Below are 27147 nucleotides of genomic sequence, written 5' to 3'. Positions count from 1 at the left end.
TTAGCTGTGTCTTTTTTCACCACAAGGGAGTTTTTAGAAGTAGTATTCTTGGATTCCAAACAAGTACAATTTGTTACCGGAGCCTTTTATAAGGACAAATACTTTTCTCGTTAGACTTTTTGTACGGTGGTTTCCCACCCCACTTCCCCCCGCCTTACTCTCTGTCAGGTGATGTGAGGATTGTGTTGGTTGCTGGGGTTTTTCATATGTATTGCAAATGTGTGGCCTTTACATTAGTCATAATGCTGAGAGTGGGGACCAGGGAGAAAAACAGAGAAGCAGAGTCTTCCTGTTTCACACACAGATGAAGGTAACTGTTGTGACATTTATCTCTTTGTTTTGCTGTGCTCTCATTTTTGGTCTATGTAGCTCCATTTCCATCTCCTGGGTTCCTAATTCATGCTGAGGTCAGAAACTCAGTATGATTTCAAAAATATAACCTGAGTGGGCTGTCACCAGTGTCCCACATCTACTTTCTGTCACCCACCCTCTATCTGAACTTAAGAGAGCTTCCTCTGTATGTCAGTTTTCACTCTGAAAACTCGCTAGGTCAGAATCAGTTAGAGCTCATTGGCTCAGAATCAGTTTTCCTAGGGAATATTTTCCCAGGGGCCTAGGAATTTTATTTTTGAACCCCTGGCCAGTACAAGGCAAACATGCTGCGTGGGTCTGCCATTCTGCCATGCTGCTTACAGCCAAGAGCGTTGCCTGGCTGCTGGTGGAGCCATCTGACCTTAGAAACCCTCAACACTTTACAAAAGCTTGAATATTCATTTATATATGACATCATTAACAGGCTCTGAGGGAAAAGCGGTGTGCTGCACTGAGAAAACATCTTGATCTGTGAGCCAGGGGTCCCCAGACAGATAATCTGTAACTAATAAATTATATGACCTTGGGCAGGTCATCTGACCTGGGTATCTTTTTCCTCATCTGTAAAGTGAGTTAAATGGGGATAATCTCCAAGGTTCCTTTCAGTTCAGTATGATTCTTCTCTCTAGGCATCTCACTGGGAGAAAACAGGCTTCCAGACAGGAAGGCAGGAAAGCATGTTTGAGGAATGGCAAATGTGAGGGAGTTTTGCCAAAGCATAGGTTTCTCTGAAGGCCTCATGAGTTGCTGGAAGGGCTGCCTTAGAGCTGGACTGCAGAGGTCCTAAATACCACTGTAAGGAGTGTTCCTTTCTTCTGGAGTCAGAGGGAGCCGTTGAACGTTTTAAAATAAGAAAATGAAACTCTCACAGCTGCACTGAGCAAAGGTATACAGCGAGGAAGGTGCCTTTTATGGAGTGTCAGCAGGCTTGCCAGTAGTAAGCCCCAAGGGACCCTTGAGTCAGGAGTTTGTCATCAGAGTTCAAGAAAACTTGGAATTGTAGGTGGAGATTTGAAAGTCTTCCCAGGTGAGATTGAAACCATGAGAATAGATAAGATGTTCTGTAGATAATGTAGGGAAGGCAGATAGGCTTAGGAGGAAACTGTAGGGCAACCAGAATAAGAAGAGGCAGCAGGGATAGTATTGTTGAGGAGATAGGAAGACACCTGAGAGAGCCACTTCATGGAGACCCCAGGAGATGACAGCATTTCCAGCTTGTACAACAGGACAAAGTCCCACAGAGGGTGAGGCCAGAGACAGGGTTGAATCGGCCATGAAGATCTCACTGGTAACCTTCAGGAGGGCCACTGCTGTTTGGAGCAGGGGCAGGAACTTGACTACAGGTAGCGGAAATAAGAGCAGTGACAAAGTACAGTGTGTGGCTGTAGAAGGGAGAAGAAACCAGAGCAGCAACATTGGGGATGGGACGGGGTGCCCAAGGAGACAGCAGTCGCAAGATTGGCTGTTGTTGGGATGTGCACACGTCTTCTGAGGTTAGGAGAGGAAGCCTTGGAGAGAGAAAGAATAGAGACGCTGGAGCTGAATCCCAGTGGGGGCAGAGCAGGCTCCCAGCAGGAGGGGAGAGTGTACCTAGGGCTGATGTTAAAAAGGAAGAGGGAGGGGTGTCTGGGTGGCTCAGTCACTTAAGCGTTCACTTCAGCTCAGGTCATGATTTCACCATTCATGAGTTTGAGCCCCGTGTCAGGCTCTGTGCTGACAGCTCAGAGCCAAGAGCCTGCTTGGGATTCTGTGTCTCTCTCTTTCTGTCTGCCTCTCTCTCTTTCTCTCTCTCTCTCAAAAATAAACATTTAAAAAAAAAAAGGAGGGAATTCATAAAGGATTATAGAGCTGAAGACCTAGAGGTGAGAACTAGAGTTCATTGTGTCTATTGGCTTCTATTTTTGTAGTAACATCTGGGGTTGGGTTATTGGATGTGAGAGTGAACATGGAGACTCGGGAGCCTACAAGAGCATGACGGGGACTTGGAATGGTCTGTATCTGTGGGTTGGCACTTGAGAGCTCCAGAACTTTGGTTTACCCTTGAAGACAAAAGCAGGATGGGTGCCATGACCCAGGCATGATACTTGCTCAGCTACCTGGGTGGAAGCCCTGACTCTGCCTGTACAGCCCTTACCAGGGTTTCTCTCAAAGCGCTTGTCATCTCTCTGTGTGTGTCCCCATTTTCTCACAGTTGAGCTGAATTATTTCCAAGGAAAATGATAGCTTGATTCTTAAGAGCTAGTGTTATTTTTCAAGTCTTGACTTGTCTGGTTACAGACCTAAGCCTGTCCTTTTCTACTTGTAATTAAGTTTTTCTTATGAGTTATGTATAGTAATTTCAAGCATCTTAATTATCAGGGCAGTAATTGGGTTTCCCTGTTTTCTGGTTCAAGTCAGTGCCAGTTTCATTGCTTTTAGTGAAGTAATAAGTTCTCTTAGAGAAATGTCCACTGTGCAGCCCACTTTAACTGTTAAATAACCAGGACACTAATAGCCCAAATTCAGTGGTAGATCTCCAAGTAAATTTCTGTTCAGAAATAGCTCTAGACAGTATCATCCTTGCCATGGGTCCTTTTCTCATTATTGTCAGTGAAGTTGAATTTGACAGGATACAATATTGGTCAGGAATCTTTTGGTTGGAAGTAATAGAAACCCTTCTCTAAGTAGTTTAACTTTAAAATTAAAAAGAAAAGAACATATTGGGTATTGGTCCATGTAACTGAGGACATACAGTGGTGGACTGGCCTCAAATGAGGCTGGATGCAGAGCTTAGACAGTGTTGTCAATATTCTGTTTCCAACTCTTGATACTGTGTTGTTCTATGTCTGGCTCTCTCATTCCTGGGAGCCTCAAAACTGTATCTTTAGAACCTGGAGTCTGAGAAAGACATCCTCCTCCTTCCCCCTTCCATATACCAAACTCAGCGAAGCCTCTGGCATGTGCTCATCCCTGAGCCAGTCTCCATGGTCTGAGAAATGAAGGACTCTGGCCAGTCTAGATGAGGGGTGGTGAGGCACTTTATGTAGTATTCACCAGGATCTGGTGGAGAAGGTGTTTCCAGAAAGGGAAAACTGAAGAGGAAGAGGGAAGGGATGCCAAGTTAACAAAACCCACAGAAGTCCACTCAGAACTGTCACACACAACCTAAATAGTTAAAGATTAAGCTTCCCCAGTTTCTGGTTATTTTTTGGAAGGCTTAACGTTTATTATTGTTGCTAATGTTAGTCATGATCTTCCCTGGGTTGACATCTTGATGATGTCAAATCAAATGTCAATTCAAATAAATTGATGATGTCAATTCAAATCAAAGAGTAGTCAGGGTTTGACTTAGCAGAGGGCTGTAAAGTGACTTCAGGAAGAATACGCATAACTTCCAGTGCTTATCTAAAGTCATCCCTTCCTCTAGAGTCTACTCTTTGATTTGAGTTGGTTCCAGTAAAACAGGTTTGGTTCCGCAATCAGCTGGTTTCAGTCAGGCCAGAAAGTAAACCAGGAGAAAAGGTTTGGATATTCCAGTCCCAAATGAAAGTAGAATGTATGGAGATTTGTGAAGTTAATATATGTAAAAGAGTTGACACCAAGCGAGATTGAGAGCCGAAAGGAGGGAGGATGCCTAGTGAGGTGTATGTTAATGGACACAGCCATGCTTTCTGCCTGCATTCACAAATATGGGCTGTCCTACCCTACCCACCTGCCTTTCCACCATGCACAGGTCAAGGTGGATCCTGGCTGCCCACCCTCCTAAAGAACTGTCTCGCAAGCCTATTTACTAAAATGCCATTTCCCTTGTCTTCTCATCACCCACCTACAAGCTACGTCCAGTGCAAATTTCTGTGATAACACAAACAATAAGAATACTTAGACAGTTGTCCAATTAAAGCCATATTTCGCTACTATTTTTAAACCACAGTGATAAGAGAGTGACTGGACTCCTGCCTTCCTGGATTTATAGCCAGTCTGCTTAGCACATCAGAAGTCCTCTCAGTCAGAACACGTTTATATAAAGTGTGTTGAAAGTAGATCCAGTTAAGCTGACAGATAAGCTTTATGTATTTTTTTAAAAAGCCTTCACTTGCTAATTGTCTCATATATTTGAGGAAAACCTGTTAATCTCACTTAATATGACAGTATCAAAATTGCAGTATAGCTCAGAAAATACAAATCACGATTATTCCTTCTCTTCGTGACTTACGTTTGCAGTTCCCATGTGGCAAGTAGGTACCACAGCAAAGCCACAGTTAGTAAGACCATCAGTCTTTGGTGTTCAAAATATGTAGAAAACCCAGTGAAAGGTCTTATAGGATTTCTGGCTAGTGATGCCCCCATTCTATTTGTATTCCCTGTTAAGTGTTTTGTCAGTGTTCATATTATGAGAATGAATCTCTTCTTTAAAGTCTCCCTTGTGGACAAGCAATGAGATTTAAAGGTGTATTTCCTTTCATCTTCCTGATAATGCTTTGAGGTGGGCATTATTAATATTATCATTTTACAGGTGAAAAATACAAGAGACCCAGAAGAGCTAAGGGTCTTGATGTAGTCACACAGCAAGTAAAGAATGGCCTCGGGGCTTACCCTCTGGTCTGGTTCTCATTCCAACCCTCCAGGGACTGTGTCTCTGGCCTTCTCTAGGTGGTTCCATAATTTGCCGTTTTCCTGTCATTCTTTCACTGCTGCCCTCAGGCAAACCAGACCCACCTTTCCTCTGCTCTGGCAGAGCCTCGAGGTGGGTTGCATTTAGTTGCAGCAAAGGAGAAAGGAAGCAAGAGGCCTTCCTTGGTCATTGTTGGACTTCCTGACATCTTCTGTTCCTGCCCAAGGCGTGGCAAGTGTCCTCTCCCCATTGTGGATGACAGGGCAGACTCCTGCATGGTGTGGTGGCTGTGGCTTTAGGGCTTGTTGTATGAAAAGATTTGGGAAGCTATACAAACAAGGAATGAAAACCTCCCACATGCCTTCAATCCTGGCTTTGTTTCCTGTCTGAGAAATGTTTTGGTGGTAAATTTGCTTTTATATTAAGGAAAGAACAAAACCCTAGAGTTTTTAATGGAAATCCTACTGATGCCCAGAAACTGGACTTGCTTTGGAGGAAGGGGCATGAATGACAGTGGGACTAGAAATTGAATTCTGGAATTTAAGAGAGACTATGATGAGAATCATTTATGGTTTGATAAACTTTTTCTTAAATGTAGCCATCACCCAGTGTGCTCCATCCCAGCCACCCCCTGTATTTGCTCCCAAAAGCTTGGGCCCTGGGTGGTGATGTGTTTTGTGCTCTGTTACTTTGATCAGCTTGCCTGGGCCCAGTGGCGGGGACCCTAGAACCCGAGGGTGCTGACAAAGATGACCTGCTTCTGTTGAGTGAGATCTTCAATGCTTCCTCCCTGGACGAGGGTGAGTTCAGCAAAGAGTGGGCTGCCGTGTTTGGAGACGGCCGGCCGAAGGAGCCAGTGCCCACTGTGGCCGCCGGAGAGCCAGACCCCAGACCCCAGGCAGGCTCAGGATTCCTTCCTTCACAGCTTTTAGACCAAAACATGAAAGACTTACAGGCCTCACTCCAAGGTACGTACCACGGGGATTGAAACAGGGTTTGTTGTTGTGTGCTCGTTCTTTATTTTTAATCCAAAAGCCTCTTTCTACCTTCTTTGTCTTTTTTTCATGTTTTCTGGGTTTTATTTTATATCCAGTGTCTTTTTAGTTGAAATCTCAGAGTCCTATCCCAGCTTTAAGATAGGTTGCTTCTCATAATTTTCTTGCTTTTCATAATTTTCTTGTCATGTTCATGTTTCCTTTTAATGACAGGTTAGAGAGGTGGCTCTCAATCTTACAGTCTTGCTCTCATTTTAGATTTTTGCAGGGCATACCGTAGAGAATCTTCCCGGTTGTGACCCTATTGGCTTTGGCCAATTCTGCCTAGCCAGTTCTCCACATTTCTATAGACATGTCGTCTTTCTAGGTGCCAAGTAACACCATGCTGGGCTTCTTAACTCTTTGCACATTGAATTTTATCTTGCTTCTTGCTGTCTTTCCATCCTGGCTCACTGCAACGCTGAGGATGCTGTCAGTTCAGCTGCTCCTGTTCTGCCTAAACCACGGGGCTCAGCAGCCCCATGTGCCTTGGCCACAGATGAAATACAGTTTCCACACTGATCATCTGTGGCTGGCAACATTGGTCAGGGTGCAGGGCAGCACACTGGTTGAGAACTGCCAGCATGAGGAGCGCATTGATTTAGAGGGCAAAATTAAACTCAGATTGAAATTGAAATTTTAAAGTTTGAGTTTCTAAACAGACCTTGGGAAGGAGACTATTTTCTAGTATTTCGACACCGTTTTCCTCCTTTCATGTCGCTTTAATTGTAAGACAGGAATCACTATTAAGAAGTTCTCAAGTTGTTTTGGTTTTTCCATGAATTTAGGCTATCTCCTTAATAAGTGTTTATCTGGCACTTAAAGCTGAGAACAAACAGCAGAACTGGAATGATTAAGTAATTATGAGCTATTAAAAAAAAACCTCAGGTCTTTGGAGATGAGATCATGGACACAGCAAGAGTTGGTGGGCAAGACCAAAAAAAGGTGTTCCCTCTTTTTTTTTTTTTTTTTTTTAAATGAAATACATGATTCCTTTTATCTTCTTCTGGGAGTCTCATTTTGTAGCCATGTCATTTTTTTTTTTTTTTTCAGTAACAGAGTTAGACATAGGAGAGATACATGGAATCCAAAAATACTACACCCTGAGTTTCACCTCTGGGTTTCGCCATCTCTTTTGCTGGAGCCCCAGATGAGCACCAGTGACTTGAGTTTCACCCCCACCCACCTGCGGGGGAGGTGCCAACAAGCTGTGGGAGAGCTGGAAGCCCAGAGCCAGGATCTACCTCTCAGATCTTGGGGCTGCTGGAGACTCTCCAGCTGTGCTGCAGGATGAACCCGATTCAGGCCCCCAGCTGTGGAGACACTAGGGCCTCTGATGCCCAGAGGAATGGTGGTGGCAGTGTTCTCACTTAGCTGCGGTGGCTGAGTGTCATTCACTTGTGAGTGGCCCCCACTGACAGCTGAGAAGTCAGAGCTCCATGCCTTTTTCCTGAGCAGGCAGGGTGAGAAGATCTCAGCTCAGGGGCCACAGCCCTGGAACTATGCCTGAGAGCTAGGACCAGAGCAGTGGCCATGGACTTGGCACTTTAGCCTTGTCCCAAGTCCAAGGAAACAGCACAAAAGCACACTTGGGTCTAAGAAGGGAGGTGTTCTGGGGCACCTGCGTGGCTCAGTCATTTGAGTGTCTGACTCTTGGTTTTGTCTCGGGTCATGATCTCACAGTTTTGTGGGATCGAGCCCCGTGTTGGACTCTGCCCTGGCAGCGTGGAGCCTGCTTGGGAGTGTCTCTCTCCCTCTCTCTGCCATTCCCCCACTCACACTGTCTCTGTTTCTCTCAAAAAATTAAATTAAAAAAAAGGAGGGAGGTGTTCTGACAGTGAAAAATGCAAGCTCATTTTGGAAAGAGGTCTTCTTATACTGGTAGAGAGGTACTACTACCAAGGCAGGCCATTATTTCTCAAGCAAGCAAAATCTAACTTGATGTTGCCACCCTACTAGCTTCTTAGCAAGTTTCTCATTCAACAGAGATTGGTTGGGTCCTTCTGGGTGCCAGGCACTGGGGATTCATATGAAAACATAACAGACAAGGCTTCTGCCTTCCTGGAACTAACAACATTCTAATGAAGAAGAGGTAATGAACAATAAACATAATAAAGAAAAATCACATAGTGGGTTAGAAAGTGATTGGTATGATGAGGAAAAGGAAAGCTAGAACCAGGGGATAGAGACTGTTAGGTGGAGAGCAGGGTAGGTCAGGCTGCAGAACTAAATAGGATTCTCATTAAGATGAGATCTGAGCAGATTTGCAGGAGATGAGACAATCGGCCATGTGGAGATGCAGACAGAGGGAACCCATGTGCCATTGCCCAAGGGAGGACACCCCTGGCATGCCCAAGGGTCGGCAGGAAGAGCACTGTGGTCTAAGTGAGGCAGGGAGGCAGAAGCTAGGCCACACAGGGCGTCCTAGCCTTTGGAACAACCTGGGCCTTTTTTTTTTTTAGCCCAAGTGAAATTGGGAACCATCATAGCATCTTGGACCAACAATGGGTATGATCTGATTTACCATTTAAAGGGATCATCCTGGCTGCTAAAAGTTTCCTTTTCTCTGCTGGTGTTCTATGAAGACCAATGTTAAAGGAGTTGTTTTGTAACCTCTGAGTTATCCTGTTGCCTTTGCATGCCAACAGCCATCAATTGAATGTCTACGGAACTTAAAGTGACAGAAAAAAAAAAAAAAAAGTGGAACCTAAGTGTTTGAAAGAGGAAGCTCATTCAGCCTCTCTCACACCTATGGACTCCCAGCAGGTACTCCCAGAATTCCACCACTGGTGCTGCCTGAATTCAAGGAACCTTCAAAACAGATGTGGTACAAATAAAGAACAGCCCCCCTGCTTTGATGATTGATCATGTAATCCAGTTGCAACCACAGTCTATGCTTTTATGAGGACTTTCACCCTAAAAAAGGGGAAAAGATGAATATTAGCTGTAGATTTTTTTTTATTACATCCATCGTCTAGAAAATGCATCTATATACATGAACTGCAAAAGCATCTAAGTAACTGTTAAACTTCTGACACCTCGTATTGGAACTGCTTCCCCTGATTATCCAGATCATCTCAAAACCCAAATTAAATAAACAACTGAAAAGTCAAACACAACATGGAGTACAAAGGCCCATTGGCATGTTGGCTTAGTGAAAGAAGCAGTGGTAGAGAGTTGACGTAACCTAATCCTCACCACACCCTTCCTAGTCAGGTACTATCATCATCTCCATCATAGAGCCCAGGAAACTGAGGAACAGAGCAGCTACGTAATTTGCCTGAGATCATACATCTGATAGGAGAGAGAGAGTGAACCTGAGCCATCTGCCTCCAGAGTCTGTGCCTTTCACCTTTCCCTTCTGGCTGGCTCTCTGTACCAAGTCTTTGATGGCAAATGTGACTCCTCAGTGGGTTCCTTCAGGCCTCTCCGTGGATGCTTCCAGAGGAGCAGGAATTATAATATGATTAGCCTGGCCCTGGGTGTCCTGGACACACACACAGACCAAGGACAGGTGGTTGCCATGAAGGAGGAATGTGCATGTGGGGAGGCAGGGTCCCTGTCAACCACAAAAATCAGATGATGTTCCAGAATAGAATATTTGAAATCGAGATTGTCTATAGAATCTTCTCCTGTGCTAGCAGCCACCCACATCTTCCCTGAAGCGCATTCCTGCTCAGTCTCAACCACCGCTGTCCTGGTTCTCTGTGAGGTCCAGGTGGGGCTGCAGCCTCAGGGTCAGAGTGTCATGAGAACTTCGGGAATGCTCCAGGCTTGGGGGGCAGCAAACTCTGCTCTTCCACAGGCTGCATTTCCCTCTCACTCTCCCCTCCTCCCTTCTCCTTCACCTCTTCTGTCTTCTCCCCTCCTTATCTCCCCATCTTCCTCTGCCTCCCTCCCTCCTTTCTTTGTCCTCTTTCCTCATCCATTCCCCTGTGCTCTGGGGAGCAGAAAGGAAGGGGGATTTAGTAAGATAACAATTGCATTTTCCTCTGCTCCCCACCTCAACTTCAAGGTCTGGGAGAGCCAAACAAAGCAACTTACATTTAGGATTAAGTTGGGCTGAACATTTGAAAGAGGAGTTAATTTTATGTAGGATTTCTAAGAGTTTCTGAAGTTACCAGCATAATAGGGGCTGGAATTTCCTGTGTCATACAGGGAGGAGAAAATAGTGCCTTCCTAAGGCCTCTTAAAGTGAATAGAAGGAGAGCTAGCCAGAGGGGGTTGCCCAAGGTAGAGATGAGGTGAGGCTGATAAGCCTCATTTGACATTCTTCTCCATTCTCCACCAATATCCCAAATTTAATTTAGAAATAGACACCGATACTGAAAAGACTACCATCTGCTCAAAATAAATGCACCAGGACATCTTGTGATTTAGGATTCTGCAAACCAAAGTTAGGAGTTTTGTTCCACATTCTCACAAATGTACAGCCCTGTGTTCCTTCTGGATATTCTTTTGTTTTATACCATGCCTAGGTGCTATTGCCATCTGGGTGGGTTTCTATTTAAGGCTAATGTAATGCCAGGCTTTGCATTATCTCAAATTCACCTTTCCTCAAACTGAGCTCGCCTCTTGCCATTCCTGGCTTAGCCTGGTTCCAGATAACGTATTTCTGGGGCTCAAAGGATATGAAGGAGAAGACTGTGGCGTGCAGTTAGAGTTTAATGCAGTGGTACTTTCAACACAAGCCAGTGGAATTTTTGTTCCATCAAAGAAGCAGCTTGTTGAGGAGCATCTGTAGGTCTTGGATATGTGCAGAATTTAAGTGCCTCCTTTAATCCATGGAAGGGGCCTTGATGACCATCTATTCCACCCCCATTTAGTATATGAGGAAATCAGGGATTCCCACATAGGTCTTGTGACTTGCCAAGTTGTTGGAGTTTTATATCCATCATTTATATAATTTCTCAACTCCTCAGATTGGCTTACAAGGTCCTTTAGGACCTGACCCCAGTCCCACTGCTGCCTACACTCCCCACACCTTTACTTAGCATGACTTAACAACATTGTTTTGCTGGAGAAACATGTATTATGTCAGTAAGCTGGACTCCAGCCATATCGAACTTGAGTGAGCCTGGCTCTACCCACCACTGGGCTCTGGTACGCATTCTCGCTCCTCCTTAGAGCACGTCACCCACCTACACACCCATGATGCTTGCTTTCCCTAGTTAAATTCTCATCCTTCTGGTTCTCAGCTTCAATGTCATTTCATACACGGAGCCTTCCCTGACTTCCTCTTCCTCCCAGCAGTCCAGGTTAGATGTTTCTGCCTCCATTCCCTTTGTACCCGGTATACTCACTCATTCCCATTCTCTCACGTGATTTTAAGATTGGTCTAATTTTCTGTCTCTTGCTTTTGGTTGTCATGGGCAGGGCCCATGTTTGTGTTGCTCACCATCATATTTCCAGAACATGGCTGAGTGCCTGGAATACAGTAGATGTTCAAAAAAGACTGGGTGGATGGAGGGATGACAAGAAGGGAGGGAGAGAGCAGCAGACATTGAATCACTAGATTAAAAGAAAACAACCCTCAGCTAATCTCAGGGGTTGTTCCTCGTGCTTGCTGAACTGGACTAAAATTCAGTTTCGGCTTAGATTTATTGATGGCCTGCTCTCTAGCCTCTCTCTCGTTTCACCTACAAGATCCTATCTTATTCAACAACAACCACCTATGAGGCAGGAATTTTTACCCACCCTTTGCAGAGATGGAAACTGGGGCTCAGTACGGGAAATATGGATGGCTGGGTGGTGCTTGGCCACCATGGCTGTGGTGTTCCCACTTTCCCTTTCCCTGCCAACCCCACCCCAGAGCCCCCCCACGCTATGATCATCAACCCAGCCTGGGCTTTTGCTCTCCCAGCTAGTGAAATTACATTCATGGTAAAGTGCTCCTCTGGATGGTGTTATTTTGGCTTCACTTGCTGCTCTAGCTGGCCAGTGTTATTTCTGGCTGATTTATATTTTCCCTTATGTAAGTAAAGGGGGCAGGATTGCTCCAATAAAATTTTATATGTGTTTCCTGCAAATGGGTAGCACAGTTGACATATCAAAGGAACTGTGAGCTAGGATAATCATTTTGCTCACAGAGCTCTCAGCTCTTGCTCTGCGGCCCCCACCCTTCACCACCCTCTCCTGACACAATTACTCTGAGATGGGGAGACATCTTTCTAGCCACACCTTCATGTTAAAAACGCCTCAGCCAGCTAACACCAACTAGAGAAGAGTTGATGGCAATTACAGGAATATTAGCTACACGAAGTTCTCTTTAAATAGCATTTTTTTTTTCCTGACAGAAGCCAAGACATTTGAAATCTGGCTTGGCATTCCATCCATAATTACCCTCATTGCACCCCTCCCCTAAATAATTCCCAAAGTGATATGAGTGAGGGTGACATTGCAGCTGAGTTTATATTTTCTTTTCTTTCTGTTTTAGCCAGTGTCCCAGCCATACTATTTTCTCCCCCTCATGCACATAAGTGCGTTAGACTTCTGCTTAATAGCTGTTCTGAGGGAACAATATGACTTGGCAGACTGGCTGTTGCTTCTGCTCCACACTGTGGGACAAGAGAATAGAGACAGCCTGTGTCTTTGTGAAAACTCTGAGGTATGTTGTCCCCATCATCTTAGACTCCAATGAGGGGATGTCATCAGACTCATCGTCCTTCGTTTCCTCTGCTCCAGAGAAGCCCCCAAATCCATAGATTCTAGATGTTGCCTGTATGATCATGAGTGTTTAGGTGAGCAATATTCCAAAACCCACAGTTACAAATGAATCCAATTAACAGACATGTATTGTCTTTATAAAGGAATATGCCATTATAATCCAATAGGCTTGAAAAATGATTTATATTTCTGGTACTTTTAAAATATGATTTGATATACAGACATTTTATTTATTTATAACTTTTCAGGAACATGCCCATTACATAAAGTGAGGGGAGCTCGGTTTTGACATGTAGATTTATTTCTGCCTCCTTTAGGAATGTGTTCCATTTTATACTCTAAAAAATACAATGCTTCCAACCTGCCTCGCTTTTTGAGTGTTCTCTGCAGCCATTTAAAAAAAATGACTGTTGTGCATATTTTTGAAATGCGAAAAATTATCTCATTGAGTTCCCACTGTATTGAATAGCATATAGAAACCAGGGAGGGTTGACTTCTGTACCTCTGATTTGGCTTTGCTCTGGGTCGGTTCAGGTTCTCTCTGAATGTGTGGATCTCCTTGAACTCAGAGAGCTTGACAGAACTGAAGAGCTTAAAGCTGCAGGACCTGAGGAAGTAGGGTTCTGAGACAGACCCCTCTGTTTCCTAGGAGAGCCTCTGCCTTTGTCTGGCTCTGGCCTCAACCAAGATGACCTGATCCTGATGGAGATAGTGACCCTTGTGCAGCCTCCTTGGAGACCGCCTATAACAGTGCTTCCCAAACTTGCACTTATAATCACTGGGGAGTTGTTAAAACAGTTTCCTGGGCTTTACCCCTAGGGATTCTGATTCACTGGGTCAGGGTTGGCCCTGGGAACTTGCATTTCTAGCCAGCTTACAGGTGATACCCATGCTGCTGGTGTGGGCACCACACTTTGAGAACCACTACTCTTAAGAGGTTAAGGCCAGCCTTGCTGGGGGTGCGGGGAAGGGTCCGTGGGCTCTGCTGAGCACAGGTGGGTCTTGAGTACATTTGGTGTTGGGGAGAGGATTGTAGGGGAAAAGGGTAAAAGTCACCCAGTTACATTCTACCTCTTTCAGCTTTATTTGGCATACTTATGGAATCACGATTTTAACTTTCCACATTTGCCACTGTTTTATGTGATTTGCGTTTAAAAGGAATGCTCATGGGCCAGTTATCTAGGAACTAGGGAGGTTGTGTTACTCCTGGATTACACTGAATACTGGTCATTTCTTAAAACTGCTTTTTTTGAACTGTAATTTACATACCATAAAAACCAGCCATTGTAAAAGAATGGTTCAAGGATTTCTGGTAAATTTATATTGTGCAATTAACACTATAGTCCAGTGTTAGAACATTTCCATTATCCTAGAAAGCTCCCTCAAAATCTGGTGCTTTTGATGGCTTATGAATTATGTTAACTACATATTCAAGTACCTTTCCAATGAATAATAATACTTTTAAAAACCCTCTATATGTTTGCATTGTTTTAGAACCAATAAATAGGTCAAAGGCCTCCTGTTTTATTTGTCATTGGTTAGTCTTCTCGGAGAAGTCTGTATGTCACTTGTCTAAAATGAAATAATTCAGCCAGTGAGTATTATAGCATCTACTATGCCAAGCATTGCTTTGCTGTATCTTAAAATAATGCTTTATAAGTGTACTTCTTATGGTTTAAGACTATTCCCTAAAAGTTTATCCTAATTCAACAGCCATTGTGTGCCAGGCAGCACAGTACAGGATGTAAAGATGATTAATACATGGTCCTATCTCCAAGAGGCTCACAACTCTAGGAGGTGACACAAAATTGCAAACTAATAAACAGAGTAAGAGTTGCTAATACATCTCCTATTACACATCTTAGACTAGTGGCAGGGGAAATGAGCAGCATTAAATGCTATCATTTTTGTGGCATATACTCATTGACTTTTCTTGCTCCAGAAATTGGTTTCACTGCCCCAGCTGAACTGTGCCATCCAAACATGTTGTCTTATGAGGGCCTTATAGGAGACAAAACCTTTTCCAGAGAAAACACTGTAAGCAGAGCATCCCAGTAAAAGGATACAATTTTAACAATGATGGACCCGACAGTGATACATCATCTGATGGTCTGTGTTTCATGGTGAGAATCAAGAATGGACTTAGTCCACAAACACCTTCCTATGCTGCATTAGGTATTTTGGAGCACATTGAAGAAGGAATTTCTTCTCTCACTAAGAAGACAGGACTTAAACATACCAAGAATTAAAGCAGATGTGCAAAGGAGTATATGGTAAAGTTCTAAATTAAATGTGAGCCATGCCAAAACATCTAGCCATGCCAAAACATCTAGGGAAACTAGGTGTGCCTCTCCCCAAGCAGGACTGCCGGATGTTAAGTTTACATTAGAAGCAGGAAGAGCACAGGGGGCATTACAGAATGTTGGGTTACACAAGCCAAGTGCCATTGTAAGGACATGGCAGCAAATTGGGGGAGGGGGCTTTCTTTCCCCTCTTAAACTTGGACTAGACTACCATTTATTTATCTGTATTAACTAAAACTTCTCAGATTAGCTGGATACAAAATAAATCAGCTGGATCATAATGAAGTGGAGAAGACCCACAGTTTATTAGTTGTATCACTATATTTACTATTGTTCACTTTTTTTTTTTTTAAGCTTTCTCCATTTATGACAGAAAAACAAGGCACTTGATTTCCTTGGAATGCTATGGATAATCTTTGGTGTGACCATGAAATGATGTTACTTGAGAAGAAAAATGGGCATAGAGCTAAAAAAAAAAAAAAAAAAAAAAAAAAAAAGTTTCAACGTTAACAATTTCACAATTTTTTTTTCCAAAATCCAATTTTTTCCCTAATTTTCCATACTTATGAATTAGGTATAATTTTATATATATATATATATATATATATATATATATATATATATATATATATATACTGTCCCATAAAATATACCCCAGGTATGAAGAACATGGCAGAAGGGTCTTGTCACCCTTTTCCCTTTCTTTGGAGGCCACTATGGGTGAGACCGTGTGTGTGCCCAGTGCCTGGTAGGGCAGTGTGCCTGTTCTTCCCTCGACCTAACAACCTCTGGTTTTGAACATTAGGCTGGTCAGAGAACAATGTCAATCCTCCTCCTACTCCATGGCCAGCACCACAGGCAAGCAGTCCAAATGACAACAGCCCTGCAATGAAAGGTAATATAGTGTTTTATTCCCTGGAAATGACAATTGCCTTCCTTTCAACTAGCCTAACACTATTTTCTGTCTTTTCTTTACTAATTTTATTTGAGCACCTAGGATACAAAGCATGGGCTACAAGGGTGAAGAGTTTTACATGATCCTAGGAATTATGTTCTTTTATTCTGGCCCAGTGTCCCAACTAATAATTCCCCTTATTAAACCAAAGGAGGAGGAACCAAATAACCTCTCCCCATGTGATTGTGTGCTGACCAAGATTGAATGGTTCCAGCAAGGTAGGAAAGGCCAGTGAAGTTTGCTGTCTTTTACTGAAACTACCATTGCCTCCACCTAACAAAGAGCCAGGTTTACTTAGCTGTCAGAGGAGGGCCTTTCAAGCTTGTGGGACTGTTCTTTTCTGAGACAGGTCCCCAAAGAGAACCTGTGCTTGACTGAAGATCTCTGTATTTGCAGCTGTCTCTCCCTTTGGTCATCAGCCACTTTCCGTGTTAACCACAGGAAGTTGCAGGGAGTGTCTTTATCATCCAGAAGCATTCCCAGGATGTTCTTGTAGGTATTGTGCAAACAGTTGCACCTGGTTTCCCAAACTCTGGCAGTAGAGGTCTAGGGAAGGTGAGGGCTGCACCAAAGTACAGTCACCTGACTCCTCCTAGCAAGGCCACAGCTACCCTCTGAGGCCGCCCTACAGCTTTGGGAGGTTAGGAGGAAAAGAGGAAGTGGATGTAGTGATGTAGTGTATTTTTGCTGGAGATCTCTTTAAGAGATCTTGATATTCCCTATCAAGAATGGAGATGGCTAATCCTCTTCAAATCAGTCTTGCCCCATACAGTTTGCTGTGTGGACTCCTACATGACTAAACGTTGAGTTGGTTACTCCCTTTTTAAAAATTATTCCCCACTCCACTCCCCAACCAACCTATATTGAGATCTCTTGGGTCTCAGTTTATCGTATCAAACTAAGCCAAGTGTTCTGCAGGTTGATTGTACATGGAGATCAATTAATGTTACACAATAACTTGCCTCTTGCCAGTGAGCATTGCTTGTAGTCATTTTATCTCTGTAATGGATGTGTTGATTATCTCATGATAAAGTAATATACCTATGAGAGATTATGGGGAAAAACAAAAGACAAGAATCAGAACTATACCATGATTGGCACCTTATCTTAACATTTCAGTGCCATTTTCGTGAAAAGACCAAAGGCCTTGTTGCTGTAGGATAAGCCCATAACCACTGTCCTGTTCCTCTGGCATAACCTTGTAGCAGCCTGTCCCACCAGTATTTTCTGAGACTCTTCCAGCCAGATGGCAAGCACATTCCTTGTTGCTCTCAGCTAGAAGGATAACCTGTCAGACGTTTTCTTCGTGCTTTTGATACTCCCACCTGTTGGGGAAGGGGAAAAAAGCCTGGGTCGTCCAAGCCAATGAACTTCGGTCCTCATGTGGAATGATTTATATAAAGAGGCCCCAACTTGTGTAGAAATCACTTGCATGAGGCACTCTTTTGAAAATACTCTCCTCATCTGGAAAATAATTTGGCTCTGTAATTGTGGCATTCGGGAAGTTAGGGCGGGTGGTTCAGTTAAAGAACAGCTGAAGGGAGCATCCATAGATGGTGAAGTGGGAGGGGTGTGAGGGGGGAGGAAGGGAGGCATGTCAAAGGCCTCCTCCCTCTAACAGGAGATGGTGGATGAGGGCAGTGACCCTGAGAAAGGAGAAACCCTCCTCTCAGCCTGATGCTCTAAAGCCTGAAAAGAGTGACCATCATACTTCCCTTGACCCAGCAGATTCAAAAAGATTCCTCCAGTGGACACTGGAAGGCACCATGCATCCTCAGCCATTCATTCGATTTCTGAAATCACAGTGATATTTCCTACTTGTGTTGAAGCAGCACCATCTGAAGTTTTAGGCAACTTGTTGGGCCGTGCCATCCGCTGGGATGGGGATGCAGGTGTGGATTGACACTGGGCTTGTTCTTCACTGAGCTTCAGGCCATGGTTTAGAAATGTTTCTCCGATAGCCAACAGGGATATGTGGAATCCCCTAGCTAGTTTTAGAGACAGAGTGTAATAGGATTCGTCTGACTGAGCAGTATCCTCCCTTTTCCAGATGAGCCTGGACCCACCTGTATGCAGCATGGCAGAGGTGGGCCTTTGGAAGGTACATGTATTCATGTTGCCTGTTCTCTCCCCAGAACCTGCCAAGGCTGCCTCCTCAGACCTGACTGCCTGGTTCAGCCTCTTTGCTGACCTCGACCCACTGTCAAATCCTGACGCTATTGGGAAAACCGATAAAGAACATGAATTGCTCAATGCATGAGTCTGCAGCCTCTCGGAGGGAGCCCTCGTGCCACTCCTCGGCCACACACCTGGGGACACGCAGACGTATGAAGTGATCAGTATGCTGTTTTCATATTTACGTGCCATTTTAATAAAATGAAAGGGTCAGAGGCCCTGTTTATATTGGTATAATTATTTACTCTTATTTGGTATAAAGGGTTTGAATGTATTCTCTATGTGGATCTAACAATACACGATTGTCTAGGAGCAATTTTCCGGCTGGCCGCTCTCCTGCTGACGTCCACATTATGGCTGCTGATGTGTCACTGGGCTACTGTGAGATCCAAGTTCAAATCATCAACCTATTCTGTGTTAGGTTGCAGTAACGAGTCCTGTAGCCTAAGAGGCGGCGGGAGGCTAGCAAAGCTTAAATGCCTCCTCATGTACTCCCTGCCTTTGTTGCCCTCGTAAGGGGGCTGCAGGAAGACTTCCCCTTCTTGCCAAGCCACCTTCCAATGAGCTCTGGATGAAGCCCCAGCCAACCAAAGACACTGTCCCTCAGCCCTTGTGTGGTGGGGTGTGTGTTCTCACATGGGCTGAGGAGCTGGGCTGGTCTCACTGCACGAACCTTTCTTATGGAAAGCAGCCATATCTGCAGATGCCAGTGTCTCCTCTTGTCTTCTCTGTGGCTGGAATTCAAAAGCATGTATTTCTGGAGTCCTTTGTGATATTAACTGTTTTTTTTTTTTTTTTTTTTTTTAATTAAATGGCAGAGATATTTGACATGCAAAAACACATTAAGAGAGTCTGTTGTGGGGACTCAGTGGGGAGGTACCATGGACATTGAGGCTGGAGAGGGACAGATGAGGAGAACAAAGACGAGCCCCAACTGCATGAAACTACTGACGAGATCCCATGCATCCCACATACAGTGCAGGAGAGGAAGGCATGGACTTTTGTTGGCTTGGGGAGAGATAGGAGCAAGTTTTGCATGTGGGCATGTAAGTGGTTCAGACACTTCACGGGTGTTGAGTCCCCAGGGCTGGCACCTCTCCTCCCCTCCCTGTGTCACCTGTGGTATGCTGAGAGGCCACACACCCCTGTCAGTGAGCCAGTGGCCCTGAGAGGAGTAGCGTTGATGATTATCCTGGAATTGGTCCTCTCTGCCCAGCTGGGCTCTGCTGCATTCTTGTAGCCTCAGTCTCTGGCTTTGGAAGGGTCTCCTTTGGCCACTTCCCCCAACACAGGAATGTGGCTTCTTGGCTCTGCAGTGTGCCCTCAGGGAAGGACCTGGTCCAGCAGTAGCCACTGTCCTCTGCAAGATGGCCCTGGGGAACTGGAAGGCATCTTCCTCCTCCTCCTCCTCCACTGCTCAAGAAGAGACCTGAAGGCGAAAGGGGGCCGGGACTCAGCGTGTTCTGTGGCTGGAGCAGCTCTGCTCATGTCTTGGCCGGCATAAACTGTCCACAGAGTCTCATTTGTAAGAATCTCATTTGGTGACTTTTCAGCCTGGCATGCATGGTCTTTGAGGATACAGGGATACAGCCCTAGGCGCTCCCCTCTCCGCTCCACACAGCCTCCCCGCCTCATCCCACACATACACAGAAAAGCTTGCTGCACCAGAAGCCCTCCCTCTCCATGCTGGGCCTGTGCATTTGCTGCACACTCCCCCTGGGATGCCCCTGTCCCCTTACCCCTGGCTGCCATCACACCCCTACCCGCCCCTCAGATCGCACTTCCTTCAAGCATAGCCCACAGTTTTCCTAGGAGGAACCACCCCTCATCTCCTGCCTGCCCTTCCCCCGTTTCATGATAAGCACACCCTTGGTGCTCTGCCTGGCCCCTGAGGCCTATTTGTAGGCATCTCCCTCTGCCCCAAGGTGTTGCAACCCCAGAGAAGGGGGTTCCTGTTTCCCCAAATCTTCTGTGTCTCCCTAGTAATAAGCACCCTGGAGTCACCTTGTGAGCACGGGATTAATGATTCCTGAGTGGAGCTGCCCTGTGTGGAACGTAGATTAAGGACTCGTTTCCTCCTGGGTCACGTGTGTTCGCAGCCGTGAGAGCCCCACAGCAACCGCAGTAAGGAGACGAAGCAGAGAAGCAGGAGGGTAGATTTGCTCCATCCAGGCTGGAGGCTCAGGGAACTAGCTTGCTGGGTACTGGGTGGGGGTGAAGGGGTGTGGGGTTCTTCTCAGTTGAATGGATCATTTTAGTTGCATTTTAAAGTTGATCTGTGGGTGAAGGGCAGAGGATGATTGTGGTAGTTGAACAGGCTTCGCTACAAGTGAAAGGACAGAATTGCACATGGAGGCATTTTCTCTCTGAATTTTCTTTACATTTTTGTTAAAAAAAAAAAAAAAAAAAAAATTCAATTCCCATTCCCATCTGCAATCCACTTGGCCAGGCCCTTGATCCCTCTTGATAGGCGTGTTTTGATCCTGGCTCGCACAAAGCCCCCTCGGCCACCTCTCTAGTTTAAGGAGAAGCAGCTGCTGGCTTATTCTCTTTTAAGCGGCCTGTGTGCCGCCCAGCCAGGGGGCTTCCTTGGGGGCCCACCTCGAGGCCCCTCGCCAGCCGCCTGTGGAAGGACTGTCTCTGATGTGAAGAAGACAAAGGTGCCCCACCCCCTTCACGCCCTGTCTCACTTCTCCCTCATTTTCATTCCTTGTCTCCAGGCCAGTCTGAACCACAATTGCACTGGAACCCTCAGAGAAATTCAGAAAGCACCTGCTCCTTGAAAACTTTCCTGCAGTTTTAGGTGGTCTGCAAGTGCCCCTTCCCTTCTCGAGCTGCCCCAGCCAATATATAAAGAATATTCAAATGTAAGGGAGGGAGCCAGAAACATTTCTCTTTCCTCTTTTCTTTTTCTCCCAGCTGGCATGGGCTTTGGTGCACTTTATAGATTCCTTGCCTTCAAAATGTAATTTTAGAAATGTCAGGTTGATTTTGAGCTGTGTGAGAGTGAGAAAAGCATCCGTCAGCTTCAGAATTAGAAAGGCACCAACTTAGAACTTTTTGTTGGAGGCTTATGCCCAAGAAAACGTGGTCTGCTCAAAGTTGGCATCCCCAGGAGGCGTGAGTTGCCAGTGGGCATGTAGACGGGCTCACCATCATGCTGTGGCAGGTGTTTCCATTGGGTGTGGGGCCAGGGCTGAGGCCCCCGAGGGGCCGTGTGAGGCTGCCTGGCCATTTGGGTCAAGATGCTTTCTGCCCATGCTTCACCTCCAGGAGCCCGCCAGCTGAGCTCCATGCTTCCCTTTCTCAGCTACCACTGCCGAGAGAGACGCCTCCTCAGGGGCCGACCCTGGCAGTGGCTCACGGCTAACAATTGGCACTATTGATTTTCCCAGTATGTCAAAGTGCATCTGTCTTTGTGATCAACTGGTGTCCTCCAGACAAGCCATGGCAGTTAATCCTTTGATTCAGACCATCTCTAGTCCTCTGATTGGCACCACACACAGTGCAGTGATGCAGCTCTCTTCAGCTTTGTTGGAAAATAGACTTCATCTTGGAGCCAACTCCAGTGATTGGCATTGGCTGCCAAGAATTCTACACTGAGAAGAATTCTGATAAATGAGTGATGTTTGTGATAAGTATGGGGCAGGGGTGGTGGCAACAGTGCTGTGTGTTTCCCAACACTGCATTAACCCATGTCTTTCATGGGGCTTTTGGAATTGACAAAGACGAGACGACGACTACTTACTACTACTCTCCTCCTCCTCCTCCTCCTCCTCAAATTAAAAAAAACAAAACAAAAAACAAAGATTCTGGAACTCCTAGAAAGGGGCATATATGGATGAGAAAAGCAGAAATCTCCAAAAAACCCCACATAATTACTGAACCCTAATCTAATTCATCTCAGACTTATTTAAACAACAACAAAAAAAAATGAGGGTGGATTTATTTGCTCAGGTAACTGAAAGGTCCAGGCACATGCTTCAGGCACAGCTGGATCTAGAGGTCAGGTAGTGTTCTCGGCAATTCCCCTGTCTTTAGCTCCCAGCTTTGATTCTCTCTGTGTTCCTTCATCCTAACAGACTTCTCATAAGGAGGAAACATGGCCACCAGTATCTCCAGCCAAAGTCTTGGAATTGAGCGTGCTTTGGATCCTATGCCCAGTCTCCAGTCAGCCACTGGGATCAAGGTGGGTGGGGATGGGAAATAGGCTATATCCCCAGCTTCTCATGTGCCTGTCCCTGGAACCTGACTCTTAAGGACTGGGATGGAGAAAGGATGGTTCCTCAAGGGAAGGCTGTGCTGCTAATACCAGAGGAATAGGGAATAGATCCTGGGCAGGAAAATGCGGTGGTGATCCACTCCAGATTCCATCGGAATGACCTTGAGGATACAGGGGGTATGGAGCAAGGTGGCTGAAAGAACTGGAATGTTTTCCAGAAGTCCGTTTTGAGGCCACTGCCAGCCCTGGGACTAGAAGGCTTGGTGTTCTAGGCAGCCCAGTGAGGATGCCTATGTGTGGCTCTCCTATAGCTGACTTCCAGGAAGTCAGAAGGGACCACAGAGCTCTCTGCATCCAACCTGCTGATATCCAGATGAGAAAACCAAGGGACATATAAGAAAAACTATAATTTAGAGAGAAACCGGGATTAGAACCCACATTGTCTAACTGCTGGGCCAATGCTTCTTTTTCTTCAAGGTGCTTGCTAGAAACTTAGAGCTGAAGAAAGGAATTCAAAGACACAGAATTCCTTTAAGAACCCCTATCTTTTCTCTCCTCCCAACTTTTTCTCTCTGTCTCTCCCCCCCCCCCTTTTTTGGCCAATTATTTGACATCTTTGGGAGATGCACTTCCAGACAGTAGTGTAGGGCAGATGTTAAGAGTTTGGGTTCTGAAGCTGGAGAAATCTGTGGCCAAGCCTCCCAAGTTGAGGCTTCGCCAGCTGTAACTACAAACCCTCTGCACTTGTTTCGTCGTCTTCTGTAGTAGCATCACCTGCCTCATGGAGTCATTACGAGGACTGAGTTGATGCCCCCAAAATGTAGCCCTGCACTTGCACACTGCAGCACACAGGGGAGCCACTATGTCACGGAAGTTCACTCGCTTGGTATAGGATGCTGAAGTAGGAGTGGGAAGCTGCTCTCTCCCCATGACCTTCCATGAGACTCTCCAAGCCCCATCTTCTGTTCCCATCACTTACTAATTTGCTCCTAAGTATCACGGGAATGGAGGAAGGTGTTAGGTAGGAAGGGACTAGAAAGTCTAATAAATAAGTTGCCCCTGATTTTTCCATAAACTTGGATAGAATTCTGTGCGGAGACCAGGAGAAATGAAGTGGGTTCTCCTGCCAGTCAGAAAGGACATGCTGCAAAACTTGTCAAACTTAATGATATTTTTAAAATGAACCATTACCTAGAGCACTGACCACCATCCCAAGAAACTGGGATGTGGAGCAACTAGAACTCTTACACACTGTTGAGGGGAAAGCAGAGTGGGACCAGTTTGGAAAAGTTTGGCAGTTTAACATCAGGTTGAATACACACTTACCTACCATACAACCTGGCGATGCCACGCTTAGGAATTCACCCTAGAGAAGAAAAGATACATGTTCACACAAAAACTTCTATGTGAATGTTAGTAGCAGCTTTACTCATAATCTTCAAAAACTAGTAACTTAAATATCCTTCTCCTGGAGAATGAAAAACTGTGGTACATGCATCCAGTGAGATATTATTTAGCTGTGAACAGGAGGCAACTCTTGACCCATACAACAGGATGATTCATGTTGCTATCATGTACCCCTGATATGATGCAATGGACAGGGAACTTCATCTCTGTAGTATTCTTTCCAAAACTCATAACCTGGTCTAGTCATAAGAAAAACATCAAACAAACTCAAATTGAGTGACATTCTACAAAATGCCTGACCAGTGTAGCTCAAAAGTGTCAAGGTCATGAAAAACAAGACCAAGAAACCACCACAGATGGGAGGAAATTAAGGAGACATGACGACCAAATGCCATTTGGGATCATGGAACAGAAAAAGACTATTAGTGGGAAAATGGATGAAATCCAAAAAAAAGTCTATAGTTTCGTTGATAGTATCGTGCTAATGTTAATTTCCTAATTTTGACTACTATGTCAAAATACTCTAGCTATGTAAGATGTTAACATTAGCAGAAGCTGGGTGAGGAACTTGGTACTATCTTTGCAACTTTTCTGTCAATCTGTAAGTACTCCAAAATAAAAAGGTTTTCTGCTTTAAAGGCTACATACTGTGTGGTTCCATTTGTATGCCATTTTGGAAAACACAAACCTAAAAGGATGGGCCTTAGATCAGTAGTTGCCAAGGGCTGTGGTTGGGGGAGGGCTGGACTCCAAAGAGGCACAAGGAAATTGGAGGTGGGCCGGGGTGGATACTGGTTGGAGCTCTCCTACAAATTGTATTGGTGGCTACACTACCATATGCACTTACCCGAATCCCACGGAACCCTACACTAAACAGGATGAATTTTACATATGTAAATTAAGCCTCAATAAATATGATTGTTCAAGAAGAGAAAGAAGAAATTGGAATCTGGATCTTGCACAAAGGGATGTTGTACTTTCCATGTGGTAGGAGAGCCCTTAAAATAACCAGGGAAGCAGAGAGACTCATTAGGTTTGCAGAGTTGGAAGTCTGATCAGCTGGAAGGTCCACAGAAGATCAACTCTATTCACAGTGGTGTCCTCCTGTGATGTCTCCTAGATCTGTCTGTGAGTAAGTCAGGACAGGCTAGGCTATGCTTTGGCAACAATCACCAAGAAATCTCAGTGGCTTATAACCAGGAAGTTTTCTTCCTTCCTCACTCATGCTCTGTTTCTAATGTGGGTCAGTGGAGCTCTGCTCCACAAACCCCCAGGGACTTATGCTGATGAAGCGTCACCAGCATACAGCTGATCACATGCAATGTGTGAGCCTCTTGGTCACTATAGCGAGGAAAGGTAGAAATGGAGCATTGTCACGCACTGGCTATGCTACGCTTCATCCAAAGAAAAACACACTTCTCTTCCTTCCAAAGCCCAGTGGCTAGAAATAGCCACATACCTCACTGCAAGGGCCTAGGAGATGGCACAGTATGGACAGAATATTTCATGAGCACCACTACTACTGCCTTAAAAAGGCTCTTGGTCTTTAAAGGTGAGTTTGGAAACTGGACAGTACAATCTAATTTGTTCAAAAGAAAAACAATATATGTGTATTAAAGAGGGTTTGTGTGTGTGTGTGTGTGTGTGTGTGTGTGTGTGTGTGTGTATTTTGTTTTCTTTTTGGTAGACTAAGATTTTGTACTATTGGCAGTTCTGCCTTACGAGACATGAGAACAGTCCCACGTGAATGTACTGACAAGAGAGCAATCTTCAAACTGTCAGTCACACTCATATCCCCCTGCCAAGCAGTCCCGACTCACATTCTGCAAGGAGGGACATGGTCTTAGCTAGTAAGTCACACTGTAAGCCCCAGGACCACCTGGTCGCAACTGACTACCTAAGGAAACCCATGTGGTAGGCCTGGCAGAATAACTTTTCATCCAGAGAGGAGCAGAGTTTATGGGCTTCTCCCTCCTTTGATTCTGAACTAGGGATGATACGAAATGATTTGTCTATTACAAAAGTATAGATACTGAAATTAACAGGAGCAATACACAGTTACTTATAAAGTGATGGGAGCCTCCTGAGTACTGAGGAACCGAGTGGTGGCCGCAGGGACAAAGTACAGATGAGGACGCAGTGAAGGAGGGGGTTGCTGCTAGAAGCCAGACCCCTGCAGCAGTCCAGGTTGCTTAGCCAGCTGTGAGCATCCCTGCTCTGATGCTGCTGATACTCATCTGGACTTTAATCAATTGCACTCTTTGTACTGAAAATAGAACTTACGGCCTTAATATAATACCTATGTCCTGGCTTCCGATAATTAACTAGTAGGAAACGGACTGAGGGCCCCACTGTTCTCAACATGCCAAGATATAGAGTTCACAAGCATCTGACCATACTCACTGAACCAGTGCTTCCCTGGAAGACACGACTAACTTCAGTTGAATTCTGAGGCTCCACAGGCTCTTGATCCATCTCTTCCTTTTCCCCTCTACTCCTATTGCCGGACACTCCTGTAGCACTTCAGGAGTCTGTCCGGGTGCAGTGAGACGCCCCTTTTCCCACTTCTGGGACATACCCCCAGCAACAATCTCAGTGGTGGAACTACGGGCCTTCACAGCAGGGCGAGCAACGTTTTTATAATTTGCCCTAACAGAGAGCTGGTCAAAAGTGCTCAGGAAACCCCTCAACCCCGACAGGGGCCTGTATCCTGACCCTTCTGCCACCCAAGGAGGACGCAATTGATTTTAGAAATGCCTCATCAGTAGAGGCCGGGCTTCTCTGGAGCTTCCTTTTTCAGCCACTTCCCAGGGAGCTCTTTTATTGATTTTGGTCTGAGGTGTCTCCTTGCTGGTATTTCTGGACCTGACCTGTGATGCCCCAAGGGTCTGTACCACATTTAGAGCATCATCTGCTGGCCCCCTGTCCCCTGCACAAACAGAAGGCATTCTCAGGACACAGCACTTGACATATCAACAGCCTTGCTTCCATTATCTCCCTACAGTTCATTGCTATTCTGATGGCTGTGTTATAAACTCTTTCATCCCTATTATAAACTCTATTCTGGCCCAGGGATTTATGGACCTCTTAGCTTCAAGAGTTCTGTACATCCTCTGAGCTGTGTAGTTTTGTGTGTGTGAAAATGCACCTCTGTGGATTTCTTTTCCTGAGGAAATGGTCCAGAGCTTCCATAAATTCTCAAAGGGGTCGATGCACAATAAAAGTCAGAAACATGCTAATAAGAGGTTTCATGCTGATGGAGAGGGCACCGGTGTGACTGGAACTTCCTCTGAGCACTAGAAGCCTGCATTGTCCACGTGTAAGTGGGCGGGAGGCTCCAACGGCCACCTTTCCCTGCAGGGAAGTCACCAGCATTCCGTACTCTTTCCTCTCTCCTTGCCCTTAATGGCTGAGCTGGCCAT

General features: G+C 45.3%; 1 protein-coding gene and 1 long non-coding RNA gene across 6 annotated transcripts in view; one reads left to right on the top strand and one right to left on the bottom strand.

The window, feature by feature from the left end:
* Positions 1-18333, top strand: part of ICA1 (islet cell autoantigen 1) — a 148910-nt gene extending 130577 nt beyond the window's left edge. For all 5 annotated transcript variants that reach the window (XM_060633888.3, XM_060633879.3, XM_060633872.3 and 2 more), the window contains exons 13-15: positions 5662-5931; positions 15772-15861; positions 18057-18333. In XM_060633888.3, coding sequence (XP_060489871.1) covers positions 5662-5931; positions 15772-15861; positions 18057-18181 — 485 coding nt within the window. In that variant the 3' untranslated portion in view covers positions 18182-18333. The remainder of the gene's footprint in view (positions 1-5661; positions 5932-15771; positions 15862-18056) is intronic.
* A 772-nt stretch (positions 18334-19105) lies between these two features.
* On the bottom strand, positions 19106-23830 carry LOC144615153 (uncharacterized). Its single transcript, XR_013553638.2, has 3 exons — positions 23645-23830; positions 20101-20372; positions 19106-19525 (listed from the first exon to the last, which is right to left on the bottom strand). It is a non-coding gene; the product is annotated as an uncharacterized LOC144615153 (long non-coding RNA).
* Positions 23831-27147: the final 3317 nt, after the last annotated feature.

This window comes from Panthera onca, chromosome A2, assembly GCF_046562875.1.
Source record: "Panthera onca isolate mPanOnc1 chromosome A2, mPanOnc1 haplotype 2, whole genome shotgun sequence".
Classification (NCBI taxonomy): Eukaryota; Metazoa; Chordata; class Mammalia; order Carnivora; family Felidae; genus Panthera; species Panthera onca.
Note: the sequence above shows the minus strand (reverse complement) of the source record. Positions and strands in the feature narration are given on the sequence as shown.